At 35.7% G+C, this 15,670-nt stretch overlaps 1 protein-coding gene across 1 annotated transcript; it reads left to right on the top strand.

Moving 5' to 3' along the window:
- Window positions 1–3,442: 3,442 nt before the first annotated feature.
- LOC121408330 (transmembrane protein 231-like) lies at window positions 3,443–14,333 on the top strand. Its single transcript, XM_041599757.1, has 7 exons — window positions 3,443–3,610; window positions 5,675–5,841; window positions 7,392–7,520; window positions 8,319–8,462; window positions 9,526–9,607; window positions 10,360–10,465; window positions 11,813–14,333. The coding sequence occupies exons 1-7, from the start codon at window positions 3,472–3,474 to the stop codon at window positions 11,985–11,987; spliced, it is 942 nt and encodes a 313-aa protein (XP_041455691.1). The 5' UTR covers window positions 3,443–3,471; the 3' UTR covers window positions 11,988–14,333.
- The last annotated feature ends 1,337 nt before the right edge of the window (window positions 14,334–15,670 follow it).

Here is a 15,670-nt window from a genome sequence, read left to right as displayed (position 1 = left end):
TCTTTTTTCTTTACATATTTTCTGGGGAAAATGTGACCATAACTAGGAAATGATGAATATCAAATTCCAGGAAATATTCATTTGTAAATACTCATGAACTAACAAACTACGGCAGTTCATAATGTACATTATGTAACATTATTTAGAAGAAAACGATTACATTTCAACAGCGGATGTGGTTGACGGTACATTGTGGAGTTTTCGAAAAAAGTGGATAGAGGAAGAAGTGAAATTGATAGGAAGAAGTAGACGGTTGATAGTCGAGTAATTTTTTGTTCAAACGAGCGTAGTCCTGATAAAGACGGTAAACATGGTAAACCAGAAAAGGTTGAAGAAAAGGCTTGATTATTTGATAGATGAGTACTCCTGCTCTGCACTCCATTCGCCGACTCAAGCTAGCATCTTCTCATTTAGCAACTACTCATTCCTCTATAACAGTACTTTTCGGTTTTACAGCTATTTCCAGATTCCAGATAAAACTAGCGTTGACGCGCGTTGGTGATATCGGGTCCGGGGAGCGTTTCATGAAAGGACTTGTAGGACGTTTTATCCGACAAGTCATGTTTTATCGTTAATATGGTAACAATGTTTCTCAACCAATCAGAATACAGGAAAGTTGTCAGATCTTACAACTTGTCGGACGAAAATGTTGATGAAACACCACCCCGGTCTGAGAGTTTCTGGGCGACCGCGCGTTTGTTAGCCGACACAGCCAGCATGCAAATTTTTTAATCTGAAATGTATTCATTAATAGGCCCCCATTCCACAGAACGGAGACCATTGAAAGACCACTGAAAGACTTAAAATTGGTGAGGTCTTACAGCGGTTTTCAAGATCAATGAAATTTGTCATCTCTGTGGAATGGCTCAGAAAGACCCCTCAAAGAACTCTGAAAGACTGATGGATATTTCTTGTCGTACTGGTCTTAGACTAGTCCTCTCGAGATCTTTCAATTGGTCTTTCAGAGATCTTTTATGCAATAAGTGATCTTTCTGAATTCTTTCCATGGACTTTGCCTGGTCTTTCAATGATCTTTCAATAATCTCTCATGAGTCTTACAGTGATCTCCGCAAAAATCTTGAGAGACTGCCGAAAGATCAATAAAAGACTATGAAGACCTTTGAAAGTTCATCGAAAGACCGCTGAAAGACTGCTGAAAGACCACTGAAAGACAATTTTCCTGTAAGACCGTTGTAAGACTGTTTTGAACCGTTTCAAAAAGTTTTGGAGCCCATGAAGACCACGAAGACCACTGAAAGATTGGTCAGGACTCGTGTAAGACCTCAAAGACCATTGTAGGTTCATTGAGAGACCTCTGAAAGATCAACCAAAATTCATGGTCTTTTAAAGGTCTTCCAGCGGTCTTGTTCTCTGTGGAATGGGGGTTTAAAAGGTTAACCGTTATCACACACACTGTAATAAGATGGAAAAAGGGGCTTATCAAAAGTATGTTTCAGAGAGGGACATGTTCGTCAAAAGACGCAAGGCTTACTAAGATGTGTAATTGCCCCGTAAGGGGCGAAATTTTTTCATTTTTGACAAAAGAAATGACAATTCTTAGGCAGAAAAGTGCCTTCATCGTTTACTTTTGTCCTTAAATAATATCATTTTTCTACTTTTAGGGGGGCACATTGGGGGGGGGGGGCAAAATCTCGTTTTGCCCCCAAAAAATTTTCTTTGGGGGGGGGGGGCAAGTGCCCCCCCTGCCCCCCCGCTTCCGGCGCCCTTGCAAGTGATTAAGAGCATTAGTTATTTCTTGCTGCACCTTATTTCACCACAATGGAGACACTTCTTTTACACGTTTTTGGAAATATGAAACAATTATGATTTCATGTAATAACATTAGAAAAAGAATGTGGGGATGTGATATCATCAGCCCACCTAAATAATATTCATGAAGACATGCCTACTGTTTCACCCGTCACTCTTTAAAATTAAAAAAACTTTGTTATCCGAGAAATTTTCAACATTTTGCTCTGAGAATTTTACACTATTTATTGAAGTATAAATATCTTCAGACCGCCTGGAGCATCCTTTTTAAAGATATATTTTCAGCCTAGTGCGCACAAGCCTTCGAATTTTGAGATCCAGCAAAATCCTTGACTTCAATTAATCATTTTAATTGTACTTTTAACTGTGAGAATTTTTGTATGAAAATCAATTTCATGATAATTTTTGAATAAATTGTGCGCAAATTATTATTACCCGATATACAGTACATTTTCCAAGTGCTAATTCGAGTTTTCAAACTCAATGTAGACAAAAGTAATCAAAGGAGTTAGGCAATATCCATACAAACATCAACAAAACAGATTAAGGACCGTGCATTATTATGAGTATAATGCCTAAAGCACTGGCATAGTAGTTGGGGACTGCCCCCGCAAAAACTTTCAAGACTCGATCCCCCCCAAAAAAAAGTAGAGAAAAGGAAATGAAAATGGGGTTATGAGGAAATTCGATATAATGACCAGGACCAATATTTGCTTGCATACTTCGCTTGCTATGACATTTTGGGAGATATTTTCCACAGTAATTATATCAAACAATTAATGAAAATAATACATTTAGGGTAGCATATCAGCTCGCTTTCAGAGCTTGCTTTATTTATTTAGTGAGATACGGATCGCATGTATGATTGAAAGTAGGCCTATACATGAAATAATAATTTTTTCTTTGGATCTGAATTAAAAAAAAAAATAATAGACACTCCATCAGGGTTAGTGGCTTTGCTCTTTGCAAAGACCCAAATATTTTTGCTCATCACTTCCATTGCCTCAACATCAAATTGAAGTTGTTGAATGAAATAAATGCAATTCAATCATATTGAATTGAATCACAATGAATTGAATCACTTTTTAAACTTCGCGGCGATGCTAGCTGATGATGATGAATTATTTCAAGTAATGGATCTATAATGCATGACGCCCATGGTCATTAATTATTGTAATTGAGGATATATCATCAAAGTGGGGGGTACATTTGCCTATGCTGGGCCATCCGCATGGAATTCTCTTCCTCGGACCATTAAAGATAGTAGCTCTGTTGAAATGTTTAAATCTAATCTTAAAACCTATATGTTTAATTTGGCCTACAATTGATATTTATCGCTTCTATTTGTCTTCAGCACTTTTAATCTAAATACTTTTCCTTCTTTTTCACCTCTACTTTGCACTAGTGCGCCTAGAGCATTTGATATTCTTATGGATTTGGCGCCATACAAATCATATATATTATTATTATTATTATCATCAAAATCCTAATCATATTTTCTGTGATTTCATGGATTTTCATGGATTTAATAAAAAAGATGGAAAAAAAATGAACAATTAGTACTTGCTCGAGTTCAACCAATGTGTAAATATGCATATTCATTATGTGACATCAGACTCAATCTGATCCTGATGATCCAGTTATAATTAATTATAGGTGTACCGGTATTCATGAATTCCATAGCAGCCGACAAGCGTCAAAATGGCGGTTCTGGAACTTTTTTCGAGTCCAATTCGGACAAGATATAATGCCAGCATTTGCACCAAAGCTACTATATTTGCTGTTATAGCTTTTCTTTTTACAGTAATACCACCATTCTTGATCGCGTACAGAAGTGAAGGTTAGTAAATGCTGTATAATATGCTATCATAATGAAAATGTCAATACCTATTTTATTGTTCAGTCCCACCTACTTGTTTTTCTGTCAGTTCTTTTTATGTGTCCGGACTCTAAAATTGAAACCTTCTCATTTTGTCTTCGGATTGTACAAAAATATGAATTCGATAGTTGTAACCTTTTCAGTTTATTTCTCTATAATATTGCCAAAGACATTGCACTAAAAATGAAATTTAGAACCTTGCTTTTCTTGCTTGTTACTTAATTTTCACAAATCATATTTATGACAAATCATAATGGCTGTTTTTTAGACCGGTATTCACACACACGAGGTTAGTGTAATGGGGGAACATTTTAAAAGCTACGCACTTTGTTTTCAAATGTTAAAACCTCTGCCAATTTTAATATTTGAACAAATTATCTTTCACTAATTTGTAAGAAGTATTCTAAATATCCTTAACCAGGAAGAAAATATCCGAAACTCACTGATACAAAATTCCCACTGTCACTGTGTTTTCTGAACGCTTGATTTTGCCGCCCGATGTAAAAGGGGTCCTAAAGCTACGCACTCAATTTATCATGCAAAGAAATAGTATTTCCTGTGCCTCAAATTTTGTCTAGAATATGTCCGCATTATTATAGGAAAATATGAAATTAAAATGAAATATAACTCAAAAAAACTACAAACATGGTTTTCTCTGCATTCAAGGATTTATTGCAGCCTCTGTAGAAAAATTGAATAGGGATCGTTCGTCACTCTGCAGTCACAGCTTCATACACAGAGCTAGAGTGCGCATTTAAATCATTTTTTGATGGGGGTGTGCCTCTCGAATCCCTGAAATGGTGGTCTAACGAACTGACCACAAGGGTAAAATATTTAGTTTTTGGGAACTAAATACATACTTTTTTTACTAGGCAGTGTGAAAAACAGGATCGCGGACAGTAGGTATGGTGCACGCTAGTGCTGTGCATGTATATATGGGTGCCATTGGTGCATAGAGCTGCCAGCCATGGGAGTTGTGAAGCCGTGCTTGGGAAGCTCTAGCATGCGGAGCTTGCGGTGGACAATTTTGGCAGGTCAAGGGAACTGAAATGTTTTGTAACGAGGGTCTTGCAAGTGGGCGGGGCGGCTTCTGAACGGAACTTTGTCATTCGGAGTATCTAGAGAACTGAAAATTAGGTATGAAAGAGGGGGTCAACAAAGCGGCACATCCCTGTACCACCAATATATGTGAGTGTCCCCCCCCCGCGGCATACAATGACCTCATGAGTTGGTTGCAATGAAAAGTTTTCCTGACACTAATTAGAACTAGAAGTAGAAAGTTCCATTTCTATTTTCTTAAAGGACAAGTCCACCCTAACAAAATCTTGATTTGAATAAAAAGAGAAAAATTCAACAAGCATAACACTGAAAATTTCATCAAAATCGGATGTAAAATAAGAAAGCTATGACATTTTAAAGTTTCGCTTCATTTCACAAAACAGTTATATGCACATCTTGGTCGGTATGCAAATGAGGGAACTGATGACATCACTCACTCACTATTTCTTTTGTATTTTATTATATGAAATATGAAAATTTTTGATTTTCTCGTCATTGTCATGTGAAATGAAGTTTCATTCCTCCCTGAACACGTGGAATTCCATTATTTTAACATTTTGTGCTTCAGGCAAGGAGGTCTTAATCATCAAATTCGTAAAAATTGAAATATTGCACAATTCAAACAATAAAAAAACAAAAGAAATAGTAAGTGAGTGACATCATCGACTCTCACATTTGGATGTAGCTGGCTCGTTCATATAACTATTTTGTTAAAAATAAGTGAAACTTTGAAATGTCATAACTTTCTTATTTTGCATCCGATTTTGATGAAATTTTCAGCATTGTGCTTGTCTGATTTTTCTCTATTGATTCAAATCAACATTTTTCTGAGGTGGACTTGATTTTTGGCCTACTGACTTTATCCATTCATCTGCTGTAATTAAAATCCCTTTCTCTCTCGTTCTCTCTCACTTATCCCCCGTCATCTCCTTTCCTTTTCCTACTCCCTCTCTCAAATATGTTCAGGTTTTTGGATCAAACAAGCATACTACAGAGAGCAACCTGATGTGAAGTTCAAACATCAGATCCTTCTCATCCTCCAAACTGATTCACAGAATGGTTATATTACTTGGAGTACGTACCTCAACTTTAATCTTCTTGAACAAGCAAACCTTCGGATACCTCTTGTCAAGGTAAGAATTTTTATTTTCCAGTCAAGATTTTTTTTTCGGGGGGGGGGGGTTGGTAGATAGGGACAGTAAGGGACCACTTTATTACATGTGAAGGCACAAGCAGGTTTTCATAAAATGTTTTTATTTCGCTTTCAAGTTTTAAAGAGCATAATCTTCAATTCTTCATTACCAGTTTTGCAAACTTCTTGGTGGGAATGCATGTAAATGACATGTGGGGCAGGTAGATAAGGAGCACTTTAATTACATATGAAGTTGGAAGGTACAAACAGGTTTTCCATGATTTTTTTTAAACTTCACTTTCAGGTTTTATTAAAGAGCAAATCTTCATTACCTGTTTTGCAAACCTCTTTGTGGAAATAAAGTACCATGTGCAATGTGATATTGTTAAAGTCTTTCAGGCTTTGCCTCCCATGTTTACTTTCAGCAGAATAATTTCTGGAGTAGCATTTTTTTTGTAATTGTTTATGATGGGAAAAGGGAAATCTCTTGACCCCGTCATTTCATCTCAGTAGCTTTTCCAACCGTAGGTGTTTGGCAGAAGCATTATGGTTTGGGGTTGTCTGTCCATCATTCTCAAAATAACTAAAATGTATTTGAAAATAACAGATCGAATTATTTTTTTTTGTCAAGACTCAAGTATGCGTGTATATATATATATGGGAATATCTGATCTAATTAGTTTTGGGGATATCAAGGCCAAAGTACACAAAAGTCAATATACATTGACAAATATTGTTCTTGCATTAACTAAGAAATTTAAGGGATCAACTTCATACTTAGTTTTAATTTGTGGGAGAGACATTGATCTTATTTGATTTGGGGGGGGGGGGACCACAATGTTATAAATGACAAGTCCACCCCAGAAAATGTTGATTTTAATCATATAGTGAAAAATCAAACAACCATAACAATGAAAATTTCATCAAAATCAGATAACTTGGAAAGTTATGATATTTTAAAGCTTTGCTTATTTTTCACAAAACAGTTATATGCACAATTCAATGATATGAGAGAGTTGATGATGTCACTAATTTACTGTTTCTTTTGTTTTTTATTGTTTGAATCATACAGTATTTCAATTCTTACAAATTTGACAATAGTGACCAATGTGACCTAACCGCTAGATGATAAAACAATGACAGTTCCACATATTTAATGAGGAATAAAACTTTATTTTACATTGTAATGAGGAGAAAATTAAAATATGGTGTAGGCATATTTCAGATAATAAAATACAATAGGAAGTGAGTGGGTGATATCATCAATTCCCTCATTTGCAAACCGACCAGGATATCCAAAACCTGTTTTCTTAAATTAAGCGAAATTTTGAAGTGTCATAACTTTCTTATTTTATATCTGATTTTGATGAAATTTTCAGTGTTATTCTTGTTTGATTTTTCTCTTTTTATTCAAATCTACCATTTGTTTGGGTGGATTTGTCCTCTAAAGAGGATATAAGAACCATTTGAGGGTTAAACTTCAAATGTACCTCATTGAAAGCAATGATCCAATTATATTTTTCTATTCTCCCGTTTTATTTATGGATGCAGTCGAGAGAAGAAGACTCAAACAGAGATGGAAAGAAGGATAAATTTATTTTCTCTATTGAGGTACCTGTTCTTGATTCTGAGAAAGTACATGGAGCTCAACTCATTTTCATTTTTGACTACAGATTATATGTGAGTATTAAAAAACAACAACAGAAAACTGAATTTCTGACCATTGTATTGTTTTCATTTTTTATCATGTATATTTGATTGTACTTTTGTTTATGTTTTAAATGTGTATATATATATTTTTTTGTTGCTTTTTTAGTTCTTATTTTCTTATCTCAAATCTTTATTTTTATCATGTACAATGTAACTTATGTGTGTTTAAATGTTTGTATTTTATCATTTTGTTTCATGATTTATAATTTATTGTTATATGTTTTTTCAACTTTTTATGTACAGACTTGCTGAAAAACAGCCTTGCGGCTGAAAGCAGGTTTTTTAATCCCGTATTTAAATAAATAAAACATACATACAATTGTATTAATAAGTGCTATGAAATGTCTTCCAAATAGTAATTATTGAGTTGTGAGGCATGAATATATGTTGTTGTTTTTACAGGTAGCTCTGAATTACAAATGTTTAAATTTATTCATTCAGGCATGCCAGCAGAAAAGAATAGTTGAATTTTCCAAGAGTACCCTAAATAGAGAGTTCAGTTATAAACTGGGGAGACTTTAGACACAACAAAAAATAAGTATTATTACATTGAATGATAATGATAATATTTACATTTATATAGTGCTTTGTACGTTGGTTTCTAAGCACTATATAAATGTAACTATTATTATTATTATTATTATCAAAAAATAAAACAACACGCTTTTTTGGTTGGGGCCAAAGAAGTCACCCTAGTTTACGGCGTACATGAACATTGTATTTTATACAACAAAGATGTGTTATTTAATTTTTACTTTTGAAATACAGAGATTCAGTGATGTTAGAATGGAAGCCATGGGATATGTCAGTCATACCTCAGCCATACCTGGTGCAGAGCTGAATATGGATGGAGATCTTCGTCTTAGACTTAAACAGCCTCTAGCCCACAAGGGATATGACACAAGATATGAAGTAAGTAGAATATGATTCCTTATCCTGGCTGAAGTGTTTCATACCTGGGTCAATAACAGGTTTTAGGGGCTGTTCTTCACATAGGGGTGATAGCAGAATTTGGGGAGCGATTTCCTTTCTTCTAAGGGTTACTTTTTGGGGTAACAAGCAATTATGCAATAAATGGCAAATCTTGCCGTAGTTTGAATATTGATTTTCTAAATAAATAACCTTGAATATCACGGGCTGTATTAAAATCTAGTTCATAACACCTTTAATAAACACTCTTAAGTAGCATTTCTCAAGTTATTTACATTGAAAAACGAATTTACACATATGCTTACTAACTCATATAGGATTATGACATCATTGACATCAGGATTCATTCATTGCAGTCATGCCTTACTTTGGCGCAAATCAAATTTCCATCACTGCAAAGAATACCTAGACTGATTATCCAAGCATGAAGATATACCATATAAATATTGTATCAAATTATTTGGGAGAAGATACCCTTTCCAGTCATAGAGGTATATAATTATCATGTGCTCATGACATATTTATCCCAGCCATGGCGTTATTTCCTTTGGTAAGAAATTTATCCACATTGTGCTGCACTCAACCCAGGTGAGGTGAATGGGTACCCGGCAGGATTAATTCCTTGAATGCATGAGTGCTGAAAGGCAGCTCAAGCTAAAGCCGGGGTAATAATAACAACACGCCTCGGAATAGAATATTTCTAGATAGATGGCGCTATATAAATGCCTATTATTATTATTATTTATCCTTACAGTGGGGTTTTGTGACGTGTCAAGTTTTCAATTTTTTTCAAGTTTACAAGGTGTCAAGTCATTCATTTTTGTTTGCAAAGGGTAGTGCACATGTCATTAGTTGATAAACTATGATATTGATGGCTTTCGTTAATTAAGTTTGTTGATTACCCAATTTATAAATAGTTTTGTATCAGAGACATCAAAGTGTTTGTTTGACTGTACTTTGAATTTTAGTTGAGTTGACATGTAATCATTTAATTACTCTGTTCAAATTGAATAATGGTATTTGTTTTTGTTTTTTATTTCTTCAGGTCCCCATTATTGACTCAACCAGTGTATTTGCTGAAGATTATACGTTAAGCAAGATCTTTGCCTCCTATCAACAGAGAAATAGTGAGTTCAAAAAAGTAATTGAGTGGTCTAATCTGTGTTGGGGGCGTTGTAGGGGAATTCAATCCTTGTGATAAAATGATTTGTAAAAAAGGAGAGAGAGAGAGAGAGGGAAATAAAGTTTTCAAGGAATCAGACTAGGGATAACAACATAAATATCACATATGCTCCTGGAGCGAACTGTCTTGGATTAGGTTGAAATGATTATTAGCTAAGCCTTTGAAATGAATTTTCACACTTGCAGTGGAGTAAAATTCAGAGCAAGTTAAATGAAGATCAAGAAAGTGTTATTATAGTGGTTCATTAAAAATAGCAGTAGCCCGTATGATCACAATATTTCTTATAACTGAATTACTTATACCTGGAATGATAAAGCACTAGATGCAGATAATGAATTCCTTATTGTTTACTTTATTCTTGTAGTTGTACTTATGTATGATTAGGAAGTAGTTACTGACCAGTATTTTATCCATCTTATTTTTGACCTTACTCATACTAACTTTTTTTTTCTATCCCTCTTCCACATACTCATTTCTGTCCTCCATCTTGCTCATCTATGCTCCTCACTCCTTCCTGTTGTATGTCTCTCCTTACCTCTCCCTCTTTCCTCCTCTCTCTGTACATCTTTCTCTTTCTTTCATCTTTCTCTCACAAAAATTTTCTGTCCCCTTTTCCTCTCACCCCCTCTCATTCTCTCTCTCTTTGTCTCCCTCCCCCCCTCTCTCTCTTTCTCACCTCTTCTCTTTCTCTCTTAGTTTCCACACGTTTTGAGTGTGACTACCCAATCTGGTTGACAGGAAGGGGAGCAGGCCAGCCTTTTACCATCAAGGGAACCATTTACTACCCAGAAGAGACCATTGTATATCCTTTTCATACTAACTCCAGTAGTTTGAACTTTGAAGGCAACTGCACACCTTACGATTGGTCTGCGACCGGATTTCAGATTAAAATGTAGTAGAATTTGATGCTAAAATTGAGATTTAGATTATCTTACTGTGTAATGTTCTAAATCATCGTACGAATACCTTACCTATGTTCAAATCTGTGACTATGCTATCATTCTTCTTAGAATAAAAGCAAATTTAATATCTAGTTGTAATGACGTCATAGCAGTCGTACGATTGGCTACGATTTGAAACTAATTAGGCCTTTACTTCGAAATAAACGCTTGCAATCTTTCAAAATGGTTTCACTAGTATTCTTTCAATTAATTTAAACATCTAAATAAAATGATATGTTCCATTCACATTTTCAGAAAATGAGCAAAATGTGATTTTTTCCAAAATCGGATCGCGAACAGTCGTAAGGTGTGCGGTGGCCATAATATGTACGGTTGTGCACAAAAGTTAGTGAACCCCACCACAAAATGCACTCCTTCATGCGAGTGTTGGTGATTGAGAAATAGAAGGGGTATCCAATCCTTAATGTAGTAAACTATTTGTTTCACAGTCATTTAAAGCCAGTCATAGTTGAGTATTATGTAACATGCCAGTCTCACAAATTTGTAGTGGTCATTCATTCTTTTTCTATAACAATTTCAAATTTCAATTTACATGTATTACATATCTCGTGGCCTCTTTTGGTAATGATATACCTTTTCTTAAAAAATGGCCCTTTGAGCCTTTATGCATTACGTAATTGAATAGTAGTATCAAGAAGAAACTTAAAGCACCTTGTCAAAAGTTATCTTTCCGACAGGAAACCCATAATTGGCTTTTCCATTTCTCATATTTCATCACAGACAGAACAATGGGGAATGCCAAGAAAGCCACTATACAAAGACGGATTATTGCTATACAAAGACGGATTATTGCTAAAAGATGCAGCATAAGCCTTATATGTCATTTTACTGAATTATGGAAGGAACTGCTTTTACAATGTAAAAAAGATTTGAGAGCCTGAATGATTGGACTAGCCTGTCATTTACCTAAGGATTATAGCTACTGCTTATTTCCTAATGCCATGGGAAGCAGGGGTGCTGGGGGGTTGTTTAAGCACCCCCCCCAGATTTTAATGCAGTACATGTATACCTGGAAATTAGGTTGGTATCTAATCATGTAGAGAGTTGACCAAAGTCACCTTCATCTGGGAGTGAAAACCTTTTTTTGTGTGTGCTTGTTGAACTTTTTTTTTCAAAAATGGCAAATCAACACCCCTTCTTTAAAATACAAATTGAAGAATAGCTTGTTTTCCTTAATTCCAGTGCACATATATTCCAGGTTTCTGGCAGGTCATCAAGTACGGTTGGATTCAATACCTCTCGGTTTTGTTCCTCTTCATATTTCTGATGGAGCGTGTCAAGGCATTTGTCTTTGAGAACCAGATCGTCAACACCATCGTGCAGCATCCGGTCCCTCTGACTTACAAGAATCATTTCACGTGATAGTTGATAATCAAGCTTGCTTGTAATTTTTTCAGTAAGTCTTCGACTACTGTGCATTCCTGGCTTAGTACAGGGATCATGGGGTTCCAGTGGGAATCGTTGAGTTATGAATCCTTTGTTTACTGTGGCAACATCAGGCAGCATGAGGCTTCCGCAATGCCAGGTGAATTGGATTGTGTAGTCACTCAAGAAAACATTGGAAGAATACTAGGGATCATTCTTAGTTGTCTTTGTAACTACATGTATGCATAGGAATTTCCTAAGACTTCTGTCATTGGCTGCTGTACAAAATTTAAAATTTGAGGGGGTACTTGATTTTTGTACCAGGTACCTGTTTTTATATTAAAGATTATGATAGGCTTGCATGTACATTTTTTTTCTTAACTGTACATTGCATCTCAGAAGAAAAAAAACAAACTAAGAATTATTAGTTTATATAACAATTTAATCACAAATAAAATTGATAAAAGCTTTGAGTTTCCTCTTTGATATAGTACAACCTATGTGATCCCTCATTCATGCATAAGTGATTGAAAACAAAATTCAAAGAAAGGATACCCATAAGTCACCTGTTGGATGGTATCTGAATTTCAAAGCGAAAATCAAATGCCTTAAAAATTTCCATATCTACCCTTGAATTTGATAATTTTATTAAGCAGTTGCATTTTCATGACTTTCCTATCGTTGCACTAGTATGGTTAACAAAAGACTTTATGCAAGGCTGATTTTCACTAAATGGAATGATGAAAAAGTCCGATATCCAGCCTGAAATAATGTGGTCTTCAGTCATGCAATTGACCTCTAGAAATCATTATGTAATACACTAAATAATTCTTTGATATTTATTCTATTACATTTTTTTTTCAAATATTTGTTTATTTTCATGTAGTTTATGATACAAAACTATTCAATAAATGCACTGTTCCTCGGATTAATGGAGGATCAAAGGAATAGTGAATACTTGAGTCTTGATAAGCTATCCCGAAAGTGTAATGCAAATCAATGTTTTGTTGGAAAAAATAGGGAAAATAGATAATCATGTATCTTTACATCTCATTTTGATGTAGTTTGACAATTATGTATCTTTGCAGGAATTTGTTCCCTGAAACGGAGAAGAGTAACAGCTGCTCTGTTAAAGCCAGGGTAATAATGTTGGATTTGCATGAGTGTGATATGCAGATGAATCTACCGAAGACAATCTTTTGGGATCACAGAAATTTGTCCGACTTTGGCAGATTTGACTTGTATGCTTTTCACACTGCATTTCCTTAACCCCATACTATCCTTGACCCCCGGCCGCACTATCCTTAACCCAGACTATCGCACAGGTCATGAATATTGATGATTTTGCCTGCTGCCACACAGAGCATGATTAACATGCAATATTGACTTCTGTGATTGGCTAATGCTTAGCCCCACATTTCCTTAGCCCGGTTTTGTTTCATAATGCATCTCTTAGCATGGCAATTGTGGTGCTAGCACGCAAGAAGCCAGTTAACCCTGCCTTTTTGCAGGCCAAGATAGTACTGTACTATGTAATATGCAAGCCCACTTTTCTAAAACATAGTGTGAAACCAAAGTGGGCTAAGCTTAATCCCGGGAAATTGGTGGGGCTAAGACCCCCCCTCTTAGCCCCACTGATTTAAGGGGTTAAGGAAAATAAGTGCAGTGTGAAAAGCATATTAAAAGATGTAATAAGCTGATGTTTACATTTTCTTGCCTACAAAATATCCCTTAATAGCTCATTATTTGACTTTTGGAAGGTGGGCTTAACAGAGTCTAGTTGTGTGTTCTCATTAATATTCAAACAAATGTGATGCCAAAACCGATTTGGCGGGTAAGAGAAATGTAGGTTTTAGGACAAAACTTCAGTATAGGATGGATTGATTACCTGAGCAGGAACCAATAGCACATTGACTTTATTTTGCATTGTTTTGTATAATAGCATTGTAAATAGTGTACAAAGAAAAGTTGTAAATTTCTTTTTATAATGTAATGTACATCAGTTGTAAATCAAGTGATTTTCACCTTGCCGTTGATTAACTTATTGAAAAAAAATTGTTCAAAAGTTAGACTTTTCATTACTTCTCATTGTTCTACACTCTATGAATATAAGTAACAGCCCCCTTTTTTCATGTGTAACCCAATGTCACTCTTGGAGCCCCTTTAAAGGGTGCAACTGTGCACCCTTCTCACCTCGGAACCAGATCTGCCTTGATTGCAGATTTTGTGTTCTATGGGGGCGGCAGGACAGGTGAGGTGTGTTGTATATTTTCACTCTCATGTCTTATTGGTGGAAAGGGGGTTTTCATGGGCGACACCAATTTTGTCTGGGCCGAGGAGATACTTTGCACCAAAACTTACGTAGCATTTTTATTGTTATTATTTAAAAGAATACAGATTCAGAGACGTAGACAGATGGCGGTATTGATGAGCAATACGTGGAAGAGTGGGTGTACTGTGTACACCATGGTGTACTCACATAATTGTGTACAAATGTATACTCCCACACATACTGGCACACACATGGGGGTGCTTGCATGACATATACATTCGTAATTCCGAAGCTTCGTTATTCCGAAGGTTCGGATATTCCGAAGGTTTGTTAATCCGAAAGCGAAATAAGGTTCATTGTTCCGAAGGTTCGACAATCCGAAAACGATAGAGGTTCGTTGTTCCGATGGTTCGTTAATTTAAAAACGAAATAGGGTTCATTGTTCCGAAGGTTCGTTTATCCAAAAATGAAATGAGGTTCGTTGTTCATTTCGTTTTCGGACTAACGAACCTTCAGAAATACGAACCTCATTTTGTTTTCTGATCAACGAACCTTCGGAATTACGAACCTCATTTCGTTTTCGAACTAACGAACCTTCGGAATTACGCCACAAATGTTTGGATTAACTAACCCTTTTTCGTTTTCGGATTAACGAACATCGAGGTATAGGCAATTTACGTGTTTTGGAATTACGAACCTTCGGAATTACGAAGTGTAACCCTTGCATGGGACCCCCCTTCCAAAACAGTTTCAATACCAAGAAGGGGGTTAGGGGTAAAAGGGGGGGGGGGGGGAGAAAAATGTTAGACACGATGTACCGTCTGAGAATTATTTCAAAATATATCACAAAATGCCGTATGGGGATATATGGTTTTAAAAATTGCGAGCGGAAAGTTTGACCTCTTAAATCTTTCAAATAGAAAATATGCGAGGAACCACTCCAAATGTAGGGAATTTTCCACCATACGCAATATTGTGCCCTCTCAAAATGTCTGGCTCTATACACAACACACATTAGCACACACACACACCTATATATATATATTTGCCATAGATATATATCTATATTTGCCACTTATTTGAACAATATAATTTTTTTAGGTGTCTGAGCACTATGGCCAACGAAATATTGCCTCCGATCTTGATTGTGACAAACCACTTTCACAATAAAAATCGCGTGCACGCAGAATGTCGATATTAAATACTATGACTGTGCTCTATCACGTTGCCAAAGCAAACTCCATATATAGAGATAGCGTAACCAGGGGCCGATTGCACGAAAAGGTCTTTGCAAGGTCCGTCTTTCGTGTCGCCCATCTTTTATGATGCGCCATGTGAAACGCATTTTAAATAAATCATCTGCAAACATATTTCATTCGTCCGTTCAAATAAACAAAATATTTGTTTA

The sequence above is a fragment of the Lytechinus variegatus genome, chromosome 2 (assembly GCF_018143015.1).
Source record: "Lytechinus variegatus isolate NC3 chromosome 2, Lvar_3.0, whole genome shotgun sequence".
Lineage (NCBI taxonomy): Eukaryota > Metazoa > Echinodermata > Echinoidea > Temnopleuroida > Toxopneustidae > Lytechinus > Lytechinus variegatus.
Note: the sequence above shows the minus strand (reverse complement) of the source record. Positions and strands in the feature narration are given on the sequence as shown.